The sequence below is a fragment of the Gossypium arboreum genome, chromosome 7 (assembly GCF_025698485.1).
Source record: "Gossypium arboreum isolate Shixiya-1 chromosome 7, ASM2569848v2, whole genome shotgun sequence".
Classification (NCBI taxonomy): Eukaryota; Viridiplantae; Streptophyta; class Magnoliopsida; order Malvales; family Malvaceae; genus Gossypium; species Gossypium arboreum.
In genome coordinates, this window is record NC_069076.1 from 16975814 (window position 1) to 17002424 (window position 26611).

Consider the following 26611-nt stretch of genomic DNA (forward strand, 5'->3'; position numbering starts at 1 on the left):
AGGTAGGTATAAATTATAAAGTGTTAGGTCAAAAGTTCAGGAAGTATATATAATTAGACCCAATAGATGATAGACCTAATTTCCGCTCATACAACATGTGAGAGGCGACAACCCTAGTGGAAATTAAGAGTGTTCCTCCCACCCACCCTACCCCCAATTAGATTAAGGGTATGTTTTCTATTTAAATGATATTATTTATCAATAGCTTATTCAATCAGGATTCTTGTACTTCCTTCTATAAATAGAGAGAACCAGTTGAGCTAAAAAATACATTTCATAGATTATTGAGTTATTGTTATTTTGCTAGAAAGTAGTAAAATTTTATTTATTTAGAATAAATTCTATTTTCTAGGAATTACGATATTTGTTTATTTTTATAGAGAGAACTTAGTTGGTCATCCAAAATGATATTTTTGCAATTTCACTAAATCTCTAACAACGATTAACTGCACATGCCACATTATGTTCACATTTTTATTTTGGTCACCCAACTTTTAGGTCGTTTTCATTTTGAGCACCCAAAAAAATTCAAAGTAATGATTGAGGTAAAAAAAAAGTTAATTGATTTTGATGTTTTGAAATTTAAAAATTCAACATTCAAAAAAAAATAGAACTTTCAGTAAGGGGTAAACAAGTGCAATTTTACAATTTTTAAAGCATTATTTTGTTTCTATCACTTTTTCACTTTAATCTTTAATATTTTTTTTTACCTTGGTCAATATCTAAAAAATATTTTTTGGGTGACCAAAATTAAAGCGTAAACGTGATGTGATGTGTACAAGTTACTGTCATTAGAGATTTAATAATTGAGTGACTAAAATAAAAACACCATAAAAATTAAATTATAAAGATTTTATTTTAGGTGAGCAAAATAAAAGTGGCCTAAGCACTAGGTGACCAAGTAGACAGTTTACCCAAAAAGAAAGTTTAAGGTTAAAACTGAAGGTCAAACATGGTAGATCTTCTGTTTTCTATGCAACTAGTTCAACCAATCAGATTCAGAAGTTTGATATAGTTCTTCCCCACTGCTATAATTAAAGGTTTTTTTACATTTGCAAAGAAGAGAGTTTACTACACTTTAATGTCAACTTTAAATATGAAACATTTACAAATCATTTTCATTATACTAATAACCTGTTAACTATTTTTAAAATTATTTTGAATTTTTAATTAAAATAAATTCCATTGTTAAGAATCATAACGAGGGTTAATATACAACCATGGTATAAACTATAGATAAAGAATAAATTATTATAGATTACAACATAAATTTCACCCTCTTAAAAATAACCTAACACAGGAAAGATTTAGTGTTGATAGTAATCACTATAGTGAAAGCATAAAAAAATTAATTAGAAATGCATCACTTTGATAAATTGTCAATCACCGCATCTTAATTAAGTGCGACAAAAAGGGTTAGCATAGGCCCTATCCTCCTAAAATTAAAAAAAAAAATTAAATTTTGACCCTTTAAAATTTATATAATTGTAAATTGGTAAATGTTAAAATTATACTTTGGTCCCCAAAATGATAAAATTTTAATTTAATTTTTTAAAAGTTAGAAAGATATAAAGTATTAAAATGATAAAATTATATTTTAACTCTCATAAAATTCTACAATTTGATTCCGATCCGTCTAAAAAAATGACTCCACTGCTAATCTTAACCCACCACCATCTAGTCACTCTGACGGCAAAATTTGGTCAACCAATTGGCACTGTCAAAATCATTCAATAGACCCCATCGCATCAACAATGCACAAAACCAAATCCCCCCTTTAATTATCTCGAAGTACAAGTTTATGTTCAATATCTTGTTTCTCTATATTGATGAAGTTCTCCAATAATGATTCTCAATAGGTTTGATTGCGCACTTACCTTAACCATCGCGAAAGTTGTTAAAACAAGGTTAAAAAGCAAAATTTTACCAAGGTAGAGAAATTCAGGACGTTAAAAATAATAAAATTGATTTTAATATTAAATAATATAAATATAATTGCTAATGATGTCTTGATTTGTTGCTTAAGGTGAAAGTCTTGGGTTTTAAGTGCCTAGGTTCAAGTCTATTATACACAATTGAGATGTGTGAGTCTCTAGTCTTACCATGTTTGAGTTTGGTCCTATTATTCTTAGTCTCTATACTTTTTTAAATTTCTAAAATTTAAATTTTGACTTAAGCAACATCTATTAAATCCATTAATTGGCTTTTTCTTGAGTATTTTTGGAAATAACGTAATGCATTTAACAACTGCTATTTGATTAGGAATGAAATTTCAAAATTAGAAAAATAAAATAATAAAAATATCAAAAACTAAATCTACAACTTATTTATAGTACAAAACCAATAGTACAATTTAACCTTAATAAAATAAGCATTTAGTTTAATGATATTATTCTAAGAGATAAAAATAAGTTACACATGTTTAGAGTAGTGATTAAAATTTCTCTCGAATATTTATATGATCAAATTCGATTAAAATTTAAAACTTTAAGTGTTTGATCAAATTTGATGTGGAGTATATTTAAAATAAATTAATCAAAATTTAATATGTGTATGCCTATCACATGAATAATTGAGATTTGACTTGTTAAAAAATGAAATAATCTTATTAAATTTTAACGACGTGTATTTTTTATAACATGAAAGATCCAAATTATTCACGCATTAAATAGAAATATATCTAAAATTTTATTTACACATTTTTAATATGCTTCACATCATACTAGAGTTGATATTTAACACTCAACTTGACAAACCATGCTGACAAAATAATTTAATTGAATTAATATTAATATTTTGATGAATCAATTAAAATATTTAAAAATATTAAAGACTAATTTAAAATTAGACCATAATTGAGAGACCTATGATGGAATTAACCCCATATATATTCTGTAATGTGGCTGATACCAACCTCAGCTGGATCATTGGCAGGAGGCATTAAGTACTAATTAAAGCCAAAGGGACTTTTATACTCAGCACTTTTCAACAGCAAAAGGACCATTGTAGCTGCACACTTGCCAATGTACCACCATTTGCTCCTATCTTTGAATTAATAAAAGGAAATATTTTATATATAAACTAATTAAACAAAATTGAACTTGAAACAAGTAAAATTTTTAAAAGAATTATTTAAAATAGTTATTTGTTTTAATTTTAGATTTTCTTAGAGATTGTTCATATTTTTAAACTATATTTTAATTTGTACAACCGAATAATGATAAAATATTTTATGATGTAAGTTGAAATTTGGATAACCCTAATCTTTTTTCTCCTACTAATAGCCAAAGATGTTTACTAAGGTTAATGAAAAGATTGTTGAATGATATATAATTATTAATATTAATTCTTGATACTGAAATTCAGAGTTTTTTAATCCTGACAAATATTTGTTGCTTTCTTCTTCTTGTTTTTATTACTATTGCACTACTTACACACGTTGTAACTATTATATATGAAACTTTAAAAGATAAAAAAGATAATAGGTTGGTCATATAATTTTTTCTTATTCATCCACAAATTTAAGTTTTATAATATGGGTTATATTTGGATATTATTTTAATTATTAGTATCACGCTCTACATATTTAACCTTAAAATATTAAATTCAAACAATTTTTAAACTAATTGTTAGAGATAAACATGTATAAATAACGAAATAGAAAAGATTGAACACAAATTTTACGTAAAAAACTCTTTCGAAGAGGATAAAAACTACAAGCAAAGGAGGCTTCGACTTTTCACTACTTGAATGAACAAACAAGAATACGTTATGGATAAAATAAACTTAAACGTACTAAACATACAAACTCAAACCTCTAAAATAAAGCCCTAACTCTCATTGAGTAAACCCGAAAGGGTTACAAATTTCTTTCCATAATCACCACGAAAACTCTCACAAAAGCTCATTTGCTACTACAGCTTGTCACCCCCAAAAGAAAAGCCCTATAATACTACATCTTTAATTGCCTTATTGAAACAGGGATACAAGACCCATGGTTAAGTTTAAAGGTCTAAAACGACTAAAACATCTCTGAAGTAATTAGAGTTTAATTGGGAAAAGATAGCAGAGTTTAATTAGGAGAAGAAACTCAGTGTTTGTGGGAAACATGTCACCATGTCGAAACGTTTTCATTCATGTCATTCGTCGTCGTTACATCATTGACTGACATTGATAAGTGCATGCAAACTGTCTGATAAATTCGATGTACAACTCATATTAATTTATCTTATTCCAAAAATCTTATAATAATAATAATAGTTGCTAATTGTTCATGTGATCTCATCGAAAATCGTATCGGTTTCAAGTTTCATCTTTGTTGAAAAAGAAAACCTGAAAATAGAAGGAGTTGGAAATGAATATCAAATTGAAAGTGCATTAGATAAACATCACAATATTATAGTTTTCTGGGAAATACAGTGCCATAAACTTGCAGTTGGAAATGAAATCAAAGCTCCCCTATTCACTTGATGAACAATCCATGTACCTGTTGTATCATATTTAAAATATTATAGAGTTAATAATTTATATTACATAAATTTTGACACATAATTTGTGATTATTTTATATGGTATTATGCATCTTCTTTTGTTATTTTGTAATTCCATGAGCAGATCTCATTGACAGACATGTGAAGGACTGGGCTTTATTTTTTAAAAAAAATTTATTTTAACTTAATTTTAGGTCCAATAGGGTGGTCTGCATGTGCCACTTCAAACACTTCCCAACTATCTTTCTTTTTTCATTTATCTAGCTTTCATGCCACTAATATCCAAATCATTTCTTTATAGAAACCCTTTTTCATCATTAAAAAAATTATTATATATATTTAAATTACAAAAATTAGATATTGGAGCAGAAAGTAGGTTTGATTTATTCTGAATAAGAAATTAAAAAAATAAAACTAAAGCTGAATATTTGTTAGATTTTTATTTTGACCTGTGAAATTAAAGAAATTATATGGTTACTGTTTCGATAATGGTATCTCTGACCTTGACTATCAAACAAGCATTCATGCTCAAAATCTTGAAGAATGAATCGTGTCTTAGTCTGCAATTTATTTTAAAAAAATCATAGTTAAGTGTGAAAGAGTTTTAAGATTCAAATCTATAATTAGTTATTTAAGAGGGGTTAGCTTAGTAAAAGCATATCTATTAATTTTTATTGGACTGCTGATTACTTTTGAGGTCTTTTAAGGGTAGGGTCCCTTCCTAGTGAGCTGCATGGTTTGGCCTATATCTTTCAATGACTTGTGACCATAGAGGTAGGGGTCGTATACATATATATATACCCATGAGCTCGTTTAGAGTTAGGAGGAAGAAGCCCCTTTAACCATTTAGAGAGCTTCTTGGGAGAAACAATGGGTGTTTTAATGGTGATTGTTGGGGTGTTTGTAATGGTGCTGTGTATGTGCACTGCAGTTTTGAGATGGAACGAGATGAGATACAGGAAGAAAGGTCTGCCCCCTGGTACTATGGGTTGGCCTGTCTTCGGGGAAACCACTGAGTTTCTCAAACAAGGCCCTAACTTCATGAAAAACCAAAGAGCAAGGTGATTTGAAACCCCCAAATCTTTGTTATTTCTTGCTTGTCTGTCCTCGATTTGAAAGCTGGTTGATAAAATAGCTTCCTCTTTGCTTTCTCCTTTTTCCTTTTATGGAAGTAAATGATGTTTTTATTTCACTATGTCATGGTTGTTGTCACTTAAAAACAGTTGCAAGAGGGTTTTCTTGTAAATTTAGCTTCCAAACATTAAATCATTCAGGTAATTTATGAAAAACACTAGTTTGGTTTTTTAATATAATTTGTTTGTTTATTACAAAAGCAGGTATGGCAGCTTCTTCAAATCCCATATTCTAGGATGTCCTACAGTTGTTTCCATGGATCCAGAGCTGAACAGATACATACTAATGAATGAAGCCAAGGGGCTTGTTCCTGGATACCCACAGTCCATGCTTGATATCTTGGGAAAATGCAATATTGCAGCCGTCCATGGCTCCACACATAAGCAAATGAGAGGAGCCCTCCTTGCCCTCATTAGCCCCACTATGATCAGACAACAACTTTTGCCCAAAATCGATGAATTCATGAGAGCTTTCCTCTCTAATTGGGACAACCAAGTCATTAACATCCAAGACAAGACCAAAGAGGTCTGTTTTTGTATTTGTATATGTTAATATCACATTCAAAGCTTTTCATGCTTTCCTCTGTTTCTAATCTGCTATCCTTACAGATGGCCTTTTTATCATCACTTAAGCAAATCGCCAGTGCTGAATCCAGTTCAGTAGCTCAACAATTCATGCCTGAGTTCTTTAAACTGGTTTTAGGCACCTTATCACTTCCTATTGATCTCCCTGGTACCAATTATCGTCGAGGATTCCAGGTAATTTGACAAGCAACTCATATATCATTTTCTTGTCATTGCAGTTCCATGTTTTACAGTCTGAAGCAAGTAGCATGTTTATGTTGCAGGCAAGACAGAACATTTTGAAGATATTGGGACAACTGATAGAAAAGAGAAGAGATAGTGAAGAATCCCACAAGGACATGCTTGGGCACTTGATGAGAAATGATGACAGTAATCGACATAAACTAAGTGATGATGAGATCATTGACCAAATAATCACAATCTTGTATTCTGGTTATGAGACTGTTTCCACTACATCAATGATGGCTGTCAAGTATCTCCATGATCATCCAACAGTTCTTGAAGAGCTAAGAGTATGTTTACATTTTCCTTCCAACTTTGACCTCTTTACTATCACTGGTTCTTTTTTTTTTTTTTTTGTCTCTGGTTTTGATTGGCTGTTCTTTTTCCCACCAGAAAGAACATATGGGAATAAGAGAAAGAAAAAGGGCAGATGAACCAATTGAATGGAATGATCTTAAGTCAATGAGATTTACAAGAGCAGTAAGCACTTTGCAAATTTTTTTATTCAAAAAGAAAAAAAGAACACTTTACAAAGAAAAAGGTTCAATGATTTTGTGGGCTATGCAGGTGATTTTTGAGACATCAAGATTAGCTACAATTGTTAATGGAGTTTTGAGGAAAACTACTCAAGAAATGGAACTAAATGGTGAGCTCAACATTAAAATATTCAAAAAGTGGGATCCATAAATATATTGAAATATTCTTTTTAATTCTTACTTTTCTAACATCAATTTTATGGCCTCAAGAAGCTCAGTTTGCAGTTAGCTGCTCTTTTAAAACCCAAAAAAATAAATAAATAAATAAAAAGTTTCCCTTAAACCACTTACATTGTTTAAGTTTTTATTAACATTGAATCTCAAGGTTTTTTATAAAAAAAAAAAAGAATGGAAAATAAGATGTAAAGGAGGTGAGATCATCTTCCTTTGGTGGACCTTACCCTATCATGATTTACAATGGCATACCTACCAATCCAGCTAGGCAATTCCCTGGAAGATTCATTCTCTTAATTTTTTTTATTATAATTTGTGAAATGATTGAATTTTCACCAATGACTCATCTTCCTTTCAGGGTATGTGATTCCTAAAGGCTGGAGAATTTATGTTTATACAAGAGAAATAAACTATGATCCATTCCTATATCCAGATCCATTAGCCTTCAATCCATGGAGATGGATGGTTAGTGACCCCTAATTTTTCCATCAATTTCTTTTAAAAAAAAATTCCTTGAAATTTAAAATGATTGATGAATACAGGACAAGGGCTTGGAATCTCAAAATTATTTCTTGATATTTGGAGGAGGCACCAGGCAATGTCCAGGAAAGGAACTTGGAATTGCAGAAATTTCTACTTTCCTTCACTATTTTGTAACTAGATACAGGTAATTTAAATATTTAGCATTAAATCATTCTAAAAGCCATTAAAAGAAAGAGAAAATGAAATCCCTTTATTTGTGAGTGCAGATGGGAAGAAGTTGGGGCAGAAAAATTGATGAAATTTCCAAGAGTTGAAGCACCAAATGGACTACACATTAGAGTATCATCCTACTGACTAACAGATGTATCATGTATGTACATAAAGAGATATATAGACTAATCAAAAGGGAAGGGGTGGGTATTTTGTACAATTAAAAATATGTTCTAACAAGGGTAGAAAATGATTGATTTTTCCTGTTTTCAGGCTCTAGTGTAGACTGTGAATAAGAATTTCTGAATTTTGTGACTCTATTTCCCTTTGTTCTAACTAGGATTACACCATGTTAATAATCAAAGTGAGAGAAATTGGGAAATACAAATATGTTTTATGTATGGAAGTCATAAAAATCCCAACAGCTGCAGAGAAATTTCAGTTTTCAAGGATCTGAGTTTGGGACCTTTTAGAAGTCCTTCAATTGGACTACCTTTCAAGGATGTCATGGAAAGAGAAATTGGACCCATTACTATATTTATTAGAGTTACTGTGCAAGAAATCTGCCATTTCTTTCCTTGGCGAAATTGATGGGCTCAACATATTCTTTCATTTAACCAATGTTGGGACTTAACATCTCAATTATATATGTGTTAGGCTATTTGTTCAGGCTCAAAGTCCGTTTAAAATTTAAAAGGGTTTTGATAAAAATATTAGGCTCAAAAAATGAGCTTGAGCAAAAAAAATTAGGCTATTTAAAATATGGATCAAGCTCGAACTTAAATATTCAAGGCTTAAGCTTGACCTGTTTTAAAGTTTATAATACTTTATATTATGTTATTTTATATATATATCATGTAATTTAGAACAAACTAAAAAATAAATTTATATTAAATATATAATACTACTCTAATGTAAATATTAAAATAATTTAATATGACTATATAAAAATTTTAATAAATAAAATGTATAAATTTATTAAATATTAAAATAATATAATATAAATATTTTAAAAAATAATATAGGTGGGTTTAAATGGGCTTGGATTAGTCTTTTGCAAATATGGACGGGGTTGGACAAACTTTTAGGCTCATATTCGGACATGGCGAGCTTGGGCAAGTATAGAATATATTTATATCATGTTTAGATTTAAATTTTAACCCAACTTGACCCATGAGCACCTCTAATTTCAATCATAAGTTCAACACAAAGTTTGTTTCCAAGCAGATAGCATATGTGTGAACCAAAATTAAATAACATCTTCTACTATTAAATTAATTAATTTTATTTTTAAATGTTAAATTTTAACAAAATTAATAATTATTATTTAAAAAATGAAAATTATATTTTTCATTTGTATTTTAACTTCAAATAAAAGAGATTTTATTTGTAAAATAATAAAATCTTTAAAAATATTAACTTTGTTACAAAGGCAATGTCGAAGATGGCAAAGGCCTCTCTAAAAATGGAATTTTTAAAGTAGTCCTTTTAGAAATAATAAAACTACAAGTTAATTACTTTGACCTTTATGAAAAGTTATGTTTAATCATTTAAATATGATATAATTATAAAATGTAATTATAAAATTCACCCTTAACATTTTGGGTTTTTCAATTTATCCCTTAATTTTTTTCTCATTCTCACCTACAAAGTTACTTTTTTCTTTTTAAATAAAACCAGAATTAGCAGAATCTGTTAGTCAACTAATTGTTAACATATTTGCTCGTGGTGGCATGACACCTCACTATTGCTTGTGCAGTTGTGGCATTTAATATTAAAATTATAAAAAATAGTAAAAATTATAAAAAAAAAATCGTAAAAAATATTCTTGCCTACCCTTAAAATATATATTTAAAAATTCTTAAAAATATATAAGTAAAAAATTAAATGAAACACATCTTCAACCACTGTAATGCTTCTTCCATTCTCAACGCCAAACCCATCATTTCTGACGCAAAATCTCCAATTTTCAACCCAAATAATTTATCTTTACAACTTTTTCAACTCTTTCATATCCTGCACATGCTTTCTAAAATAATTATAAGTTTAAGGGTAGAATATCAAAATAATCATTTTATTTGTCTCAAGTTATATATTAATCATTTATATTTGAAATGTTATATTTTAGTAACTTACGTTATCGTGTTATAATATTTTAATCACTAAATCATTAATTGTTGTTAATAATATAATAATAAACTGAAGTCGACGTGACAAATTAAATTATCATTTTAAATAAAAAATTTAGGTTAAATTCTACAATTGATCCTATTTTTTTCTCATTTTGAGCAATTTAATTTTACTTTTTTATGTTCTTTTAACTTTTCTTTTTCTTCCATTCTCTTTTGCTTCTCCCTCTGCTTTCCTCTCTTTTTTTTTATCGTAGTTTTTTTTATATTTTCTATTTGTTAAAACTAGTCTACAAGCTTACCTCACTCGAAAAAAATTAAATTGTTAAAAAAAAGGAGTATAGGGACTAGTTTTAACAAATAAAAAACATCGAAAAACTACATTAAAAGAAATGGAGAAGAGAGGAAAAATAGAGGAGAAAGCAGAGAAATAGAAAATAAAAAAATAAAAAATTTTAAAAACATAAAAGAAAAAATTAAATTACTCAAAATGATAATATATGAAGATCGATTGTATAAATTAACCTAAAATTTTGTTTGAAATGATGATTTAATATACCACATCACTTACATTTACATTGTTAATGATAATTAACGGCTCAGTAACTAAAATGTTATAATACGATAACGTAAGTGACTAAAATGTAACATTTCAAACATAAGTAACTAAAATGTAACTTGAATTAAACAAAAGTGATTATTTTAGTAGTTTACTCTAAGTTTAAGGTGGCTAGAATAAAAACTTTGAATTTATCTTAAAATTAAACCCAAATCATGTAAAAGTTTTACTTTTCCCTAAAAACCAATAAAACCGAGATGCAAAAACACTCCTCCGACTTCTTAGGGTTAATTTAGCATTGCTTTTGAGAAGTGTTTTTAAAAAAAGCTTTGAAAAAGTGATTTTGAGAATTACTTTTGAAAATTTTAGTTTAAAATTTAAGTATTTAGTATTGTTGTCAAAAACTACCTTTGAGAAATAAAATACTCATTTTAGACATGGCGTTATAAAGTAATAAATAAACATTTAAATAATATTCAAATTAGTTAATATTATGGTATTTTAATAAGAATATAGAAAAATAATTTATTATAACTTGTTAATTTTTAATATAAGAAATATAAATTATAAATATTTTAAAGCAATTAATATTATTTATTTAAAAATTTAATTAGAATATATAAATTATATTTTAAATATTTAAATATAACTATTAAATATTTATAATTAGATATTAATACATTTATATTATTTTAAGAAATGTATTTTAATTAATAATTTTATTTTAAAATGTAATTTGAATATATAACACATATTAGATATTAACATAACATAAAAAACGTAAAAATTAAAATATTACAAGTATTTGGATTAATGTTGTCGAAACCATTTTTTTTATTTTGGAAAAGAACAGGGATCAATTTTAAAATGAGATGTGGAATTGCCACCAATCCTTTTTGTTTAGGTGTGATTGGATCACCTAATAAAACATTTTATTCCATTTAAATCAATTTTGGTCTATGAAATTTGAGAAAATGGGTTCGGGAGCCGGTTATGTACGAGGAAGGATTAGCACCCTCGCTATACCCCAAATTGGTACCAAATTGATTAAATAATGTCCTTCTGTCAAAAAAATGTTTTGAAATATGATTTTTTTTAAAACATTTGAATGACTCAAATTGGACGTCAAAATTCTCTTATTTCAAAGGAATACAGTATCACATCCAGCACGTTAGGACACGATCCTTTAAACCCTCGAAACCACAATCAATTCTTGACTTCTAAAAGTTCATAAAATTACAAAAGGATGTTCGATTATTTGGTCCAACGAAAAACCGAAACCCAACACATTAGGGCACGATTTCTCAGATTTCCAAATATAGAACATTGCCTTGTTTTAAAATTTAGAAAACACGGATAAAATTCTAAAGGAATATTTGATTATTTTAAACAAACGGAAAATCAAAACCCAGCACATTAGGGCACGTTTTCCCGAATTTCCAAACACCAAACATTGCCTTTGTTTTAGGGAATTTTCAAATAAACAATTGTAAAGCTAGCTCAAAACGCATTGGTTTGACTTGAAATAAAATGGAATAATTGATTTTAGAACAAAAAGTTGAAAGTTACAATGCAACACTTGTGAACAAAAGGCGAAATTATAAATATGGGACAATATACACAAATAATGTATTCTACTAATGAGTGAAAATTGTATAATCCTAAGAAACAAATTAACAAACACACAATAAAATATAACTAATGAAAGGAACATATTAGAACAAAATATAACCAAATTCTCAAACACGGATGAATAACAATTGACATAATAATACAAAAGACAAATAAATAATATGCGACAATAATATATGAAATAATATTAAAAACAATTAACATGGAAAAAACTAAGAATATATAAATGATTATTAAAATAGATATTATAAAAAGGAGTTTGGATCAAATAAAAGTATTTTAAAAATGAAATATCCATTTAAGGTTGACAATATATGCACAATAAAGGATAATTTAAATAACACATAAAATATGAAGGATAAATTATATACATAATGGAATTTTTAATATATATATATATATACACCTAAAATGATTTTTCCAAAAGAAATACACCTAAAATGACATGAAATCAATAATGAAAATAAAATAAAACTAATTTTAACATAAACTATATATACATATTAATATATGAGTAATTTAAATTTAATATTATACAAAATTTTAAAAACAATATGATATACATGATAACTTTAAAATAATAATTTTATAATTTAGACAAAAATAAAAAAAACAAGGTAAATTATCAAAATAATTTGAAATAAATATAAATTTTTTAAAAAGATCCATGCTAAATGAATTAAAAATGAATTATACCAAACTGAAATGAAAGGAAAAACAATTGAAATAAAATTAATATTAAAGGACTAATAAATAAATGAAAATAATTGAGATTGAAATAAGGACCCATGAGCAGTTCACGCGAACATACAAGGACCAAAACTAGAAATATTCCCGATCCCAAAACGCAGACCAAATTGGATTTATATCCAAATTACAGAGACAAATTTAAAAAAACTAAGAAAAACAAATACGACTCAATTGAATGATAACGCAACACTGAAGGATTTATCACACAATTAACCCTCAAAGACCAAACGCGCGGATCTTAACCGTGCACAGGTCGGGTCATCGGGTTATGGCTCTTTAAACGGTGCCGTTTTGAGACCATTGACGTTGGCCTAAAACGACATCGTCTACTGCTCCTTATAACAACAAAAATAAACGCTAAAATAAAGCATTAGCCATTTACAAAGAGAAATAAAAAAAATCAAAACAAAACCTAAGTTACTCTCTCCAATATTTGGTCCACCAACAGTCCTTCATTCGGACGCCCTTACGCCTCTCTTCTCGATAGATGGTATCATGTAATGGCCTATAAAGGCCCCGTTTAACCATAAATCCGTGAGTTTTGATTACAAGCCTTAGAATCCTCACTTAAGCTTCGATTGCGACGAAACAAGCAATGATTCGAAAGAGCCAAAACTAAGATAAGCTTCTTTCTCTTTTTTTAGATCATGAAGAAAGAAAAAAAAAAAGAACTAAATCGAAAGAGAAGCTAGATTTAAAAAATCACCTTTTTAGAATTGCTTTCGAAATGTTTTTTATTTATTCAGTATGCGTTCATAATCCATTTACAGTATACCCTCTGGTTTTTTATAGCTGCTAAAAATAAAAATAAAATTACAAAAACTATTTTCCTTTTTTTCATTTTTCTACTAGATTTTGTTATTGCTACTTAGTTTCTTCTCGCGTGTTCTATTGCAGGAATGGCCGTACGGAGGAATTCGTTCGTAGTGACGTGGAGGCCGTGCGTGGGAAACCACTCGTGGGAGCGGCTGGCTGTGGCGCTAGCATATTTCAGAAACCTCTAGGGTTTCTGGTGTTTTCAAACTATTGGGCTCCTTTGGGCCATTTGTAAATTGGGCTAGGGGGTTTTGGGATTTTGGGTTTAATTTAGGTTGGTATTTTGTAAGCTGTACTGGTGTTTTATTTCTGTTTTGGACTATTAAAATGTGGGTGTAAATGGACTTTGGACCTTTAAATTTGGGCCTTTTATTTGTTTTTTTACTTTGGTTTTTTAATTTATTTTTTTCTGGGTTTATTGCGGGCCGGCAAATTGGGCCTGGTACAGCTGCCCGTCTTTGCTCATTGTCATGTAACGGGAGTGAAGCAAAGAATTTAGAAGGACCAATTTTGCCCGATCTTGCTAAATCTTGACTTCTTGGCACCTCTTTTCTTCAAGTAGCCTTATTCTATCCCACTGCATCTTTAAATCTGCTCCATTACCGATACATGGAGATAAGATTTACTGTCTTCGATCTGCTTCACTACTGCTTAGGGAGATAATATCTGCAATTTTCAGTCTGCTTCCTTGCTACCTCAGGAAGACAAAACTACAATCGCCAACCTGCTCTCTTGCTATCTCAGAGAGATAAAACTAGTGGCTAAAATCTGCTCCATTACCGATACATGGAGATAAGATTCGCCATGATCTGCTCCACAACTGCCTAGGGAGATAAGATCTTCAATCTTCAGTCTGCTTCCTTACTACCTCAGGAAGATAAGACTACAATCGCCAACCTGCTTTCTTGCTACCTTAGAGAGATAAGACTAGTGGCTTAAATATGCTCTATTGCCAATACATGGAGATAAGATTTGCCATCTTTGATCTGCTCCACTACTGCTTAGGGAGATAAGATCTTCAACCTTTAGTCTGCTTCCTTGCTACCTCAGGAAGATAAGACTACAATTGCCAGCCTGTTTTCTTGCTACTTCAGAGAGATAAGGCTAGTGGCTAAAAGCTGCTCCATTGCCGATACATGGAGATAAGATTCACCATGATCTGCTCTACAACTGCCTAGGGAGATAAGATCTTCAATCTTTAGTCTACTTCCTTGCTACCTCAGGAAGATAAGACTACAATCACCAACCTGCTTTTTTGCTACCTCAGAGAGATAAGACTAGTGGCTTAAATCTGCTCTATTGTCGATACATGGAGATAAGATTTGCCATCTTCGATCTACTCCACTATTTCTTAGGGAGATAAGATCTTCAATTTTCAGTCTGCTTCCTTGCTACCTTAGGAAGATAAGACTACAATTGCCAACCTGCTCTCTTGCTACCTCAAAAAGATAAGGCTGGTGGCTTAAATCTGCTCCATTGCTGATACATGGAGATAAGATTCGCCATCTTCGATCTGCTCCACTACTGCTTAGGGAGATAAGATCTGTAATTTTCAGTCTGCTTCACTACAACCTCAAGGAGATAAGACTTGTTTATTGAGCCTATTCCACTACAAATTCAGGGAGATAAGGCTGGTGACTTAAATCTGCTACATTGCCGATACATGGAGATAAGATTTGCCATCTTTGATCTGTTCCACTATTGCTTAGGGAGACAAGACCTGTGAATTCACCGATATTGCTACACTGTCCTCTGGGGAACATGTCCTGTAGACTCAGTTTTATATGCCCATGTTTATGCCAAATGATTAGGATGCTATGATTGAAATGAATCAAATGCTTCTAACTAAATGTGATATGAATGATATATGCATGCAGAAATAAGAATGATTCCCTTTTTTTTTAAAAAAAAAAACTTAAGGTATCATCACTCGTTGTTTATCAGTATGTTGTCATGTAACGCCCCGTACCCGAGACCGTCGCCGGAGTCGAACACGAGGTGTTAACAGACTTAATTCATTACTTAAACAGCTCAAACAATTTATTTTTAAAATTTTCAGTCAAGCTAGCAATCTGCATCACAGTCGCTTAAAAATTCATATCTCGAGTTCCAAAAATATAAATCCAATTCCATAAATTTTTCCTGAAACTAAACTCATATATCTATTTACTAATTTTTTTCTAGAATTTTTGGTCGAGTAAATTAGTACAGTTTATTAGTTAAAGTCTCCCCTGTTTCAGGGTTCGACTGCTCTGACCTCTGTGTATTTCGAATCAGATATCTCCCTGTACAGAGTTTCAATGACTATGCCGTTTGTTTCTAATAAAACTAGACTCAATAAGGAATCTGTAAATATAAATCATGACTTCTAATTATCTTTGAACAATTTATGGTGAATTTCCAAAGTCAGAACAGGGGATCCAGAAATCGCTCTGGCCCTGTTTCACAAAAATTTAAACATCTCATAAAATATAACTCATATACCTGTTTTGTTCCATCCATATGAAAATAGACACATAATTCTTCAATTCCATATTTATTCATCATCTAATTGTATCTCTACTATTTTTAATGATTTTTCAAACTCACGTCACTACTGCTGTCTGAATCTATTTTATGGTAAATTTTACCTCTTTCATGGTTTCCATGAATTAGCTAGCAATTTAGCATACATAACACCAAATATGATCATGATTAGCCATTCCAATGGCTAATCATTACCAAGCATTTCCATACCACTCAATAACCATATCATAAGACCATATATACAAAATGATTATAATGCTATACATGCCATACTCAAAATATGCAAGCCATTATGCCAAGATGGTATACGGATAGTGTGAGCATGCCTCCGATCGTTCCGATTTTCGAGTGGCTTGTCAACACTACAAGGAATGAAAAGGAGGAAGTAAGCATAAATGCTTATTAAGCTCACATGCAAATAGCAAGTAACACAACTATATAAGCAAACATAAAACATCATTTGCATAATCATCACCGAGACATTCATATCACATTTTCATTTATCATCTTACCATATTGTTGTTATATCGAGTTTTCAACCCGAGGGTTAAGTACATACCTGTTCAAAGTATTCATTTCACAACACTTACCAATACGTCCCTTTCATCTCAAGTATTCCTCCATTTGAGTAGAATTTTACCCATTGAACACATCGGAATATAATTCGGATACATGGAAAGTTTGCACATAAGTGCCACATATGTAGCCAAGCTACCATGTAACCCGCCCATAAGTGAACTCGGACTCAACTCAACGAGCTTGGGCGTTCGCATCTATAAGTGAACTCGGACTCAACTCAACGAGCTCGGATGCCTAGTTACATCTCTCGAACTCGGACTCAACTCAACTAGTTCGGACATTCGCATCCATAAGTGAACTCGGACTCAACTCAACGAGTTCGGATGCCCAAATATCCTAGTGACATGTCACTTGTATCCTAATCTATTCCTAAGGTTCAAACGGGATTTTCCTCGAACACATCTCCATGCCATCTTACATGAAGATACCGAAACCAATACTCGGTAGCACTTTATATTTAACAAATAATTCATATAATTTGCATTTTATTCAAAATAACCACAAAGCATATATTTCATGATAAAATCAACATATCATATAATTAACATCAATAACTTAAAATAACAATTATACTACATTATTTACACATGAACTTACCTCGTATCTGAAAATGGCTACTTTTACCATTTCGTCCACAACTTGGTATTTTCCCATTTTAGCCCAAATTTTAGTTTTCCTTGCTCTATCATTTAAAATATAGTCTAATTAGGACTCACATTATTCAAATTGACCCAAACTCATATTTTGGAAAAATTACGCTTTTGCCCTAAACTTTTGCATATTTACACTTTTGCCCCAAAGCTCGTAAATTAAACTTCAGCCTATTTTCTTATGTTTTATGACATGCTGATCAGTTTTCCTTCTATGGCAACATCAAATTCTCACTCTAACATGTACTTATGACTATTAGGTATTTTTACCGATTAAGCCTTTTTGCTCGTTTTCGCTTAAAACCGAGTAGTACAAGTTGTCTAACATAATTTAAAACATCATATTCTATCATAAAACACCAAAATACACAAATTTCACATATGGGTTTTTTCCAAATATGAACCCTAGGTTGAATTATTGCTAGCATAAGCTTAATCGAGCTACCGAGACTCTAAAAACGTAAAAATCGTTAAAAACGAGGCTAGAACGGACTTACAATCGAGCTTGGAAGCTTAAAAAACCCTAGCCATGGTTTCTCCTTGCTACATTCGGCCATGGGGTTGAAGATGAGCAAAATTGGCTTTTAATTTTGTATTTTAATTCATTTTACCCCTAAATGACCAAAATGCCCTTACTACTAAACTTTCCAAAAATTCCATCCATGTCCAATTTTTGTCCATAGACTTAGAAATTGGTAAAATTTCTATTTAAGACCTCTTAATTAATATTTCAAAACAATTTCATACTAGAAACTTCTAGAATGCAAGTTTTGCAAATTATTCGATTTAGTCCCTAGTTTCAATTTAAGCACTTTATGCATAAAATTTCTTCATGAAATTTTCACACAATCATGCAATCATATCATAGACCTCAAAATAATCATAAAATTATTATTTCTATCTCGAATTTTGTGGTCACGAAATCACTATTCCGACTAGGCCCAAAATCAGGATATTACATGTCACTGACATATTACACAGTCATCTCACTCAACCAGCATTTTGATAGAGTATCCCAAAGAAACAATCATATTTTGCTCAGCAATCTTGCCCTGCTATAATTCCAATGTCCCTTCCACTATTCTTTTTGGGACAAAAAGTTTTTTCATTGCAACTCATAGTTGAATTTTCATCTGTTCGGTGTGCTACCTCACTCCTCGGGTGTCATAGCCAAATGTGCATGTTTTTGATATTTGCATGGATACAAAATATCATTTCCCCTTTCTCGAGAATGAATCCTTCTTATATTGATCATTTTTTCGAAATTGTATCACCGACGCCATATCTTGTCCTTTTGTTCAATCATCATTTTGGACAAAAATCTAAATAGGCGGTCTATTCAAATATTTCCTTGAGCTTGGTGAGTTCTAAGTAATAGTCCTGTTTCAGGTTCTTGTATAATCTAGAAACTTCTATAGTAATATGCGAAACTTTTATTGTGAAAACATTACTAGTTCATTAATCATTATTTCAATGCAACATGCTCGCAACAAATCATAATAATGGATAAGAATGGAATTGAATTTTAGCTCTAAGTGAATAAATCATCAAAAGAATAAAAATGACAATTGATTTGGGAATGCATATCTTGAAAAGAAAGACTATTTCAAAGATAGCCAATTGATTAGGAATAAAATAAAGACTAGGTACCCCTGAAATAACAAACTGAGTTTCTCTGTACGAACTTCTTGAAGACCAATTTAAACTTGACATGTGTTTAGGAGATCAGAAGTACTTTGTCAATGCCCCAAGATGCAACATATCATTTTCCTTGTTAATTTAGGTATAGCATGTAACACCCCCTACCCGTATCCATTACCGGAATAGGGTACGAGGCATTACCAGAGTTTACTGAACATTTTCAGATAATTCTGAGTCATTTATTATTCATATTTTAGAAATAATCATAACGTCTCTCTATTGGGCCCTCGAAGCCCCAAACATACATTAGAAACCAACCGGAATTAAATCGGGATTATAAAAAAAATTTCGCCAAATCTTAAATTTTATTTTCATCTAAGTACTTACTATTTCAATGCTCCTTATAATTAAACATGTTACCGTTCAATCAATAATTTGGCAATTGTCTAAGCGTCAAACAACATCATTGTTTGTATACTTGCACACATTTCATCTAAATTCAACATTGATATACTTATTTTCTCTACATATCGCACTTGAGTTTAATAATAGTCTCAACTTACATAATTTCCTTGTATCAACATATCAAAGCTAATCATATATGTACATGTCATGAAATATATCATGCTCTTACCGTTTCTTCATAAGCATATATCATTCATTTCATTATATCAATATTTCATGCTCCATCATTTCCATATATTTTATGTATATTTATTCCGGTAATAGTTTATATCAAACTTGACATAAATTATATTCCATGTACTTATACTTATTTTGTTTATTTATCTTCATAATTATTCCATACAACTATTTTGTACATATATTTCCATATGACCAGTTCTTGTAAACATTTCACACAACCATTTCATATAACCATTCGTCATCTGATAAGTATTACCTGAATATCAATTGTTCAATAGAAGTCATAGCGTCTCTCATCCACCGTCTTATTTATCTTTGACATGATGCCATAGTGTCTTTCAACTATGGTCTTACTCATTCATTTTCTGTCATGTTGCCATGGTATCTTTCAACCATGGTCTTATTCTTTTCATGTCACGTTGCCATGGTATCTTTCAACCATGGTCTTATGAAATGGTTGCCATGGTATCTTTCAACCATGGTCTTATTCTTTTCATGTCACATTGCCATGGTATCTTTCAACCATGGTCTTATTCATTTCATATCACGTTGCCATGGTATCTTTCAACCATGGTCTTACACATTTCATATTAGGTTGCCATGGTATCTTTCAACCATGGTCTTACACATTTCATATCAGGTTGCCATGGTATCTTTCAACCATGGCCTTACACATTTCATATCAGAGAGCACACTCTCGCGAACTTCATCCTTACAGTGGGATTACCAGTCCAAGCTAAATCCCCTGTAATATAAACTCATAGAGTATTGTCGGGATTACCAGTCCAGGCTAAATCCTGCAATGACAATTACTCTAATGAGCTTAGATCTGAATTACCATCCGAGCTAAATTCAGACCCTAATTGGATTACCGTCTGGCTAAATCCATTTTACACGTATTCTTCTGGGAGGGTCAGTATCAAAATAGGATCACCCGTCCGCTAGATCCTTTTACCGTCAATTCCTTTTCGAGATCCATCAATTTTCCTTTCATTCAACCAGCTTTATTTTCAATTTATATCGAGTATTAGCAATATTTCATCAATTATCATGAATTGAACATTCAAATCATATTTTCATCACATAACCACATATTTCAAGTATTTAAAATACAATTCAAGTTACACAAACTTACCTCATTGCTTGTTTGTGTTTATAATTTCATTAATCCGATATCTTTTATTTTCCACGATCAAGTCTCATTTTTGAGTCGTCCGGATCTTTATAAATAAATTTGATCATCATTTTCATTCATTTCATATTCTAATGCATTTAATTAATGCTCTAGGAAAATTACCATTTTGCCCTAAACTTTTAATTAATGATGATTTCATCCTTAGGGTCGGAAAATAAAATTCTTGCAATTTAATCCTTATTTCTAGATATTATTCTCATACATATTGATAACAATCCATGAATTCTATAAAATATTAGAATTTTCCATAATTTCAACACTTTTCAATTTAATCCCTAAAACATGTTTTCCCCCGATCTTGAACTAAATTAATAATTTCATTCAATTTTTAATTTAAATAATAAAATAATCCATTTCATGCAATTTGGTCATTTTTGACATTTTTACAAAATTACCCATAAAGTTTTACTTTTATTCAATTTAGTCCCTGAGCCTAAAACATGGAAATTAGCCATGCTAGATGAATATTCATACATATTTTTCCTCCTACTCCTCTCCATTCCACATCCTTAGTGTATATAACACACTTGTAAGTAACATTATCTATAATTTTTATTATTTACTTTTACGAATATTCAAGCTGTCCATCTGTGTCATAGTCACTAAATTATTTATAACTCGAGATACGGAACCCCAAATTAAGATCCGTTAATTTTACATGAAACTAGACTCATATATATTCTTACCATAAAATTTTTAGAATTTTTAGTTTAGCCATTAGGTACAGTTTATTCTTTAAATTCACCCCTATTCTGCTGTCTGACAGTTCCGATTCTTCTTCACTAAAAATTAATTATCTCACAGTACAGAACTCAGATAATATTCCCATTGATTTCTCCTGAAAATAGACTCATTATGAATTCTAAAAATATAACTTTAAGCCTCTAATTATTTTTCTTCAATTTTTGGTGATTTTTCAAAGTCAGAACAGGGGAACCCGAATTCATTCTAACCTTATCTCACAAAATTCATTATATCTCATAATTTACAATTCAACTGCTTACACTGTTTCATCTATAAGAAACTAGACTCAATAAGCTTTAATTCCATATTTTATTAATCCTCTAATTCAATTTCTACAATTTTTGGTGATTTTTAAAACTTAGACTACTGCTGCTGTCCAAAATAGTCTTAGTGCAAAATGTTGATTTTCTACTTTTAATTTCAATTTAATCCTAACTAAATTCACTTACTTTTCTATCTTAATTCATACTTTATTTCTACTCAATTTTTAACTAAACTCATATTTAACTATTAAATTTCCAGCATATTTTCCTAATTTCGAAATTTCATCAATTTAGTCCCTACAACATAAAACTTATGAATTAATTTACAGTTCAATCCTTATTTCATTTCTAACTTGAATTCCTATCAATCTAACCCCTAATTCATCTTTTTATTCAACATGAACAATATTTAAAAATCTAATAACTTTCAAAATATTCACTTAATTTCATCAAAACCTTGTCCCAAAGCTTCCAAAACATCAAAATTAAGTAAAAAGGGCTAAATTGACTTACCTATTTAACTTTCAAGCCTTAAAATCCAAATTTTCCTTTTTTCCTTCTTTCTCTTTTTTCCTTCCTTCTTTCTTTCCCCTGCTCTCTGTTTCGTTTCATCCTTTCTTTCTTTTTCTATTCTTTTTTATTCCTTTTACTTTATATATATATATATATATATATATATATATATAATAACTTAATAATAGCTATAATAAAATATCTATTTAATATCCAATATCTATTTTACATTGGTATACACATATACTATTACATTTGTCTTTCTTTAATCTATTTATTATATAAATATCTTTTACTTAATAATAATATATAATTTAATAATATACTTATATAATAAGTAAATATACATGTATTTTACAAATGTATGTATATTAGTATCACACATGTCACTATACATACCATACATTTGTCAACTTTTATTTATTTATCATATAATATTAATTTAATAATAATAAATACATTAATATTTACTTAAATAATAAGCAAATAAATATATGTATTACAAATGTGTGTATTATATTTATTATACTTGTATTTTATTTTTGCCATACACTTGGCACTCTTTTTGGTTTATTTTCTTATTTAGTCCTTTTAATTTTCTTTATTCTATAATTAAACTTTCACACTTCATTCAATTTAATCTTTTTATCTAATTATCCTTTATTTAAGCTAATTTGCTTCATTAAACTTTAATTAATCACTCTCTTAACTTCTTAAATATTTTTAATAAATATTTACAAATCTATTTTTAGAAACGGAGACCGAAAATGCACTTTTTTGATAACTGTAAAAATTCGGGTCATTACATAGCAAGATCATCGCCTTCCCCATTTTAGATCAGCATTTGAGCCACCCTTTTTGGGTTTTCAACTCAAATCCCCTTTAGTCTCAAGGCGCCCTTGGCGGGTTTTCACATTGGTTTCTTTTTTTTTTTGAATTTCATTTTTTATTGAGTCTTAAAGCGCCCTTTGCGGGTTTTTACCTTGGCCCTATATATATTTTTCATTTTTTATTTGGTCTCAAAGCGCCCTTTGCGGGTTTTCACTTTGGCCTTTTTCCTTTTTTAAGTGTAATACTTTTTTACTGAATCTGAGTTCACAGGATTGGACAAGTTTTTTTCATCCATTTCAGCAAGAATTAACGCTCCTCTAGAAAAAGGTTTCTTCACCACATAAGGCCCCTCCCAAGTTGGTATCCATTTTCCTCTGAAATCCTTTTGTATAGGAAGGATCTTTTTCAAAACTAAATCTCCCTCATGAAATTCTCTTGGGCGAACCTTTTTGTCATAAGCCCGCATCATTCTTTTTTGATACATCTGATCATGCTGAATAGCCCTTAGTCTCTTTTCCTCAATTAAATTCAACTGATCATATCAAGACTGTATCCATTCTGCTTCATCTAACTTCAATTCTGACAAAACTCGGAGAGAAGGTATCTCCACCTCAATGGGTAGAACTGCTTCCATTCCATAGACCAATAGGAAAGGTGTTACCCCAGTAGAAGTTCTGACAGATGTTCGATAAGCATAGAGAGCAAATGGAAACTTTTCATGCCAATCTCTGTAAGTTTCGGTCATTTTTCCCACAATTTTCTTGATATTTTTATTGGCTGCTTCCACTGCCCTATTCATTTTTGGGCGATATGGTGATGAGTTATGGTGTTTGATCTTGAACTAACTGCAGACCTCTACTATTGTGCTATTGTTCAAATTTAATGCATTATCAGATATGATCCTCTCAGACATCCTATATCAACATATGATTTCCCTCTTTAAAAATCTGTTGACTGTTAATTTAGTTACATTGGCATATGAAGCAGCCTCCACCCACTTGGTAAAATAGTCAATGACTACAAAAATGAAACGATGCCCATTTGAAGCCTTCGGTGAGATTGGCCTTATGACATCTATGCCCCACATGGAAAACGGCTATGGGGAAGTAATAATATGCAAAGACGAATGAGGTACATGAATTTTATCACCATAAATTTGACATTTGTGACACTTCTTGGCATAATTGATACAGTCTCCTTCCATGGTTGACAATAATATCCAAACCTCATAATTTGTCTGGCCATTGTGAACCCGTTAACATGTGTTCCACAAACGCCTTCGTGAACTTCTTCCAAACTTTTCTTGGCCTCCATAGCCTCCATACATCTCAATAGTACCTGATCCTTTCTTCTTTTATACAAGATCTCCCCATCCAAGACATAATCGCAGGCTAGCCTTCTCAACATCCTTTTTTTCATTCTCCGTTGCTTGATCCAGGTACTCCCAATTTCTCACGTATCGTAATATATCCTGATACCAAAGGTGATCATCTTTCTCCTCTTCTTCTATATTGTAACAATAAGTGGGGCCTCACAAATACTCATCTGGATGGGCTTTACATCCTCATGCTTGCACACTTAGATCATGGAAGCCAAAGTAGCCAAAGCATCTGCCATCTGGTTTTCATCACGTGAGAGATAATTGAAGGTAATATCATCAAACTCTTCAACTAACCTTAACACTAACCTTCTATAATTGATTAATTTGGAATCTTTTGTCTCCCATTCACCTCGAAGTTGGTAAATCACTAGCACAGAGTCTCCATATACTTTGAGTGACTTGATCTTGCGTTCTATGGCTGCTCGGAGTCCCATGATACATGCCTCATACTCTGCCATATTATTTGTGCAATCAAAATCCAATGAGATACCAAGACTATTCCAATTTCATTACCCACAGCGTTTGAGGCTTCGTCAAAATTCAATTTCCAAGAGTGATCTTTTGTAATGTCCTCTTCTGTAGCTGCCACATACATTATCTTTTCATTGGGGAAATCAAAATTCAAGGGCTCATAATCTTCTAAAGCTCGACTGGCCAAAAAATATACTATTGCACTCCCTTTCACAGCCTTTTGACTCACGTAGATTATGTCAAATTCAGAAAGTAGAATTTGCTACCTAGCCATCCTTCCGTTCAAGGTATTTGACTCCATCATATACTTTAAAGGATCCAACTTTAAGATTAACCAGGTTGTATGGTATAACATGTATTACCTCAATCTCCGAGCTGTTCAAATCAAAGCACAACATAATTTCTCAATTGGCGAATATCTCAATTCACATTCAATGAATTTCTTACTGAGGTAATATATCGCCCTTTCTTTTCTTCCCAACTCATCATGTTGACCAAGCACACATCCTATAGAGTTATCAAAGACCGCTAAATACAGTATTAACGACCTATCTGAGCTTGGGGGTGATAGCATTGGAGAACTTGACAAGTATTTTTTAACTTTATCAAAAGCTCTCTAGCATTCATCATCCCATTCTCCTAGGTTATGTTTTTTAAGAAGACGAAATATGGGGTTACAGTTCTCTGTTAATTGAGAAATAAACTGAGCAATGTAATTTAGTCTTCCCAGGAAGCCTCGAACTTCTTTTTGAGTGCGTGGTGGAGACAATTCTTGTATAGCCCGTACTTTGTCTGAATCAATCTCAATTCCTCTCTCACTGACTACAAAGCCCAATAGTTTTCCCGATCTAGCCCCAATGGTACACTTTGTTGGATTAAGCTTTAGTTAAAATTTTCTTAATCTCATGAATAGCTTTCTCAACACTTGGATGTGCTCCTTTTTAGTCCGAGACTTGGCGATCATATCGTCAAGATAAACTTCGATCTCCTTGTACATCATATCATGAAATAAGGTCACCATGGCTTTTTGATATGTCGCTCCAGTATTCTTTAATCCAAACGGCATCACCTTATAACAGAATGTGCCCCACAAAGTTATGAAGGTAGTCTTTCCCATGTATTCAGGATGATCTTTATCTGATTATACCCCGATAAGCCATCCATAAAAGAAAACAATGAGTAGCCAGCCGTATTGTCTACTAGAGTTCAGTGTGAGGTAAGGGGAAATTGTCCTTTGGGCTAGCCCTATTTAAATCTCTATAATCCACATACATTCGCACATTTCTGTCTTTCTTAGGAACAGACACAATGTTGGATACCCATTCTGAATACTTGATCACTTGAAGGAATCCAGCATCAAATTACTTTTTGACTTCCTTCTTTATTTTTAACACAATGTCCGGCCTCATCCTTCGAAGTTTCTATTGAACTTGCTTGCAATCTTCTTTTATGGG

At 30.9% G+C, this 26611-nt stretch overlaps 1 protein-coding gene across 2 annotated transcripts; it reads left to right on the top strand.

Annotated features, from left to right (window-relative positions):
* Positions 1–5201: 5201 nt before the first annotated feature.
* LOC108482799 (cytochrome P450 85A-like) lies at positions 5202–8248 on the top strand. Of its 2 annotated transcripts, none has more exons than XM_017785904.2 (9): positions 5202–5550; positions 5824–6148; positions 6232–6381; positions 6471–6719; positions 6823–6909; positions 6997–7075; positions 7498–7604; positions 7682–7806; positions 7889–8248. In XM_017785904.2, exons 1-9 carry the CDS (start codon positions 5360–5362, stop codon positions 7974–7976), a joined length of 1401 nt encoding a protein of 466 aa, XP_017641393.1. In that variant the 5' UTR covers positions 5202–5359; the 3' UTR covers positions 7977–8248. The 2 variants fall into 2 exon arrangements, with proteins under 2 accessions (XP_017641393.1, XP_017641396.1); XM_017785907.2 differs by having other exon boundaries at positions 5207–5550; positions 5827–6148.
* Positions 8249–26611: the final 18363 nt, after the last annotated feature.

Excerpts from the sequence above, each read along its gene's own strand:
- LOC108482799 (XM_017785904.2), top strand. The coding sequence starts at position 5,360 with ATGGGTGTTTTAATGGTGATTGTTGGGGTGTTTGTAATGGTGCTGTGT. Across the intron at positions 5,551-5,823 it reads ATGAAAAACCAAAGAGCAAG|CAGGTATGGCAGCTTCTTCA; the intron begins GTGATTTGAAAC and ends TTATTACAAAAG. Across the intron at positions 6,149-6,231 it reads TCCAAGACAAGACCAAAGAG|ATGGCCTTTTTATCATCACT; the intron begins GTCTGTTTTTGT and ends CTATCCTTACAG.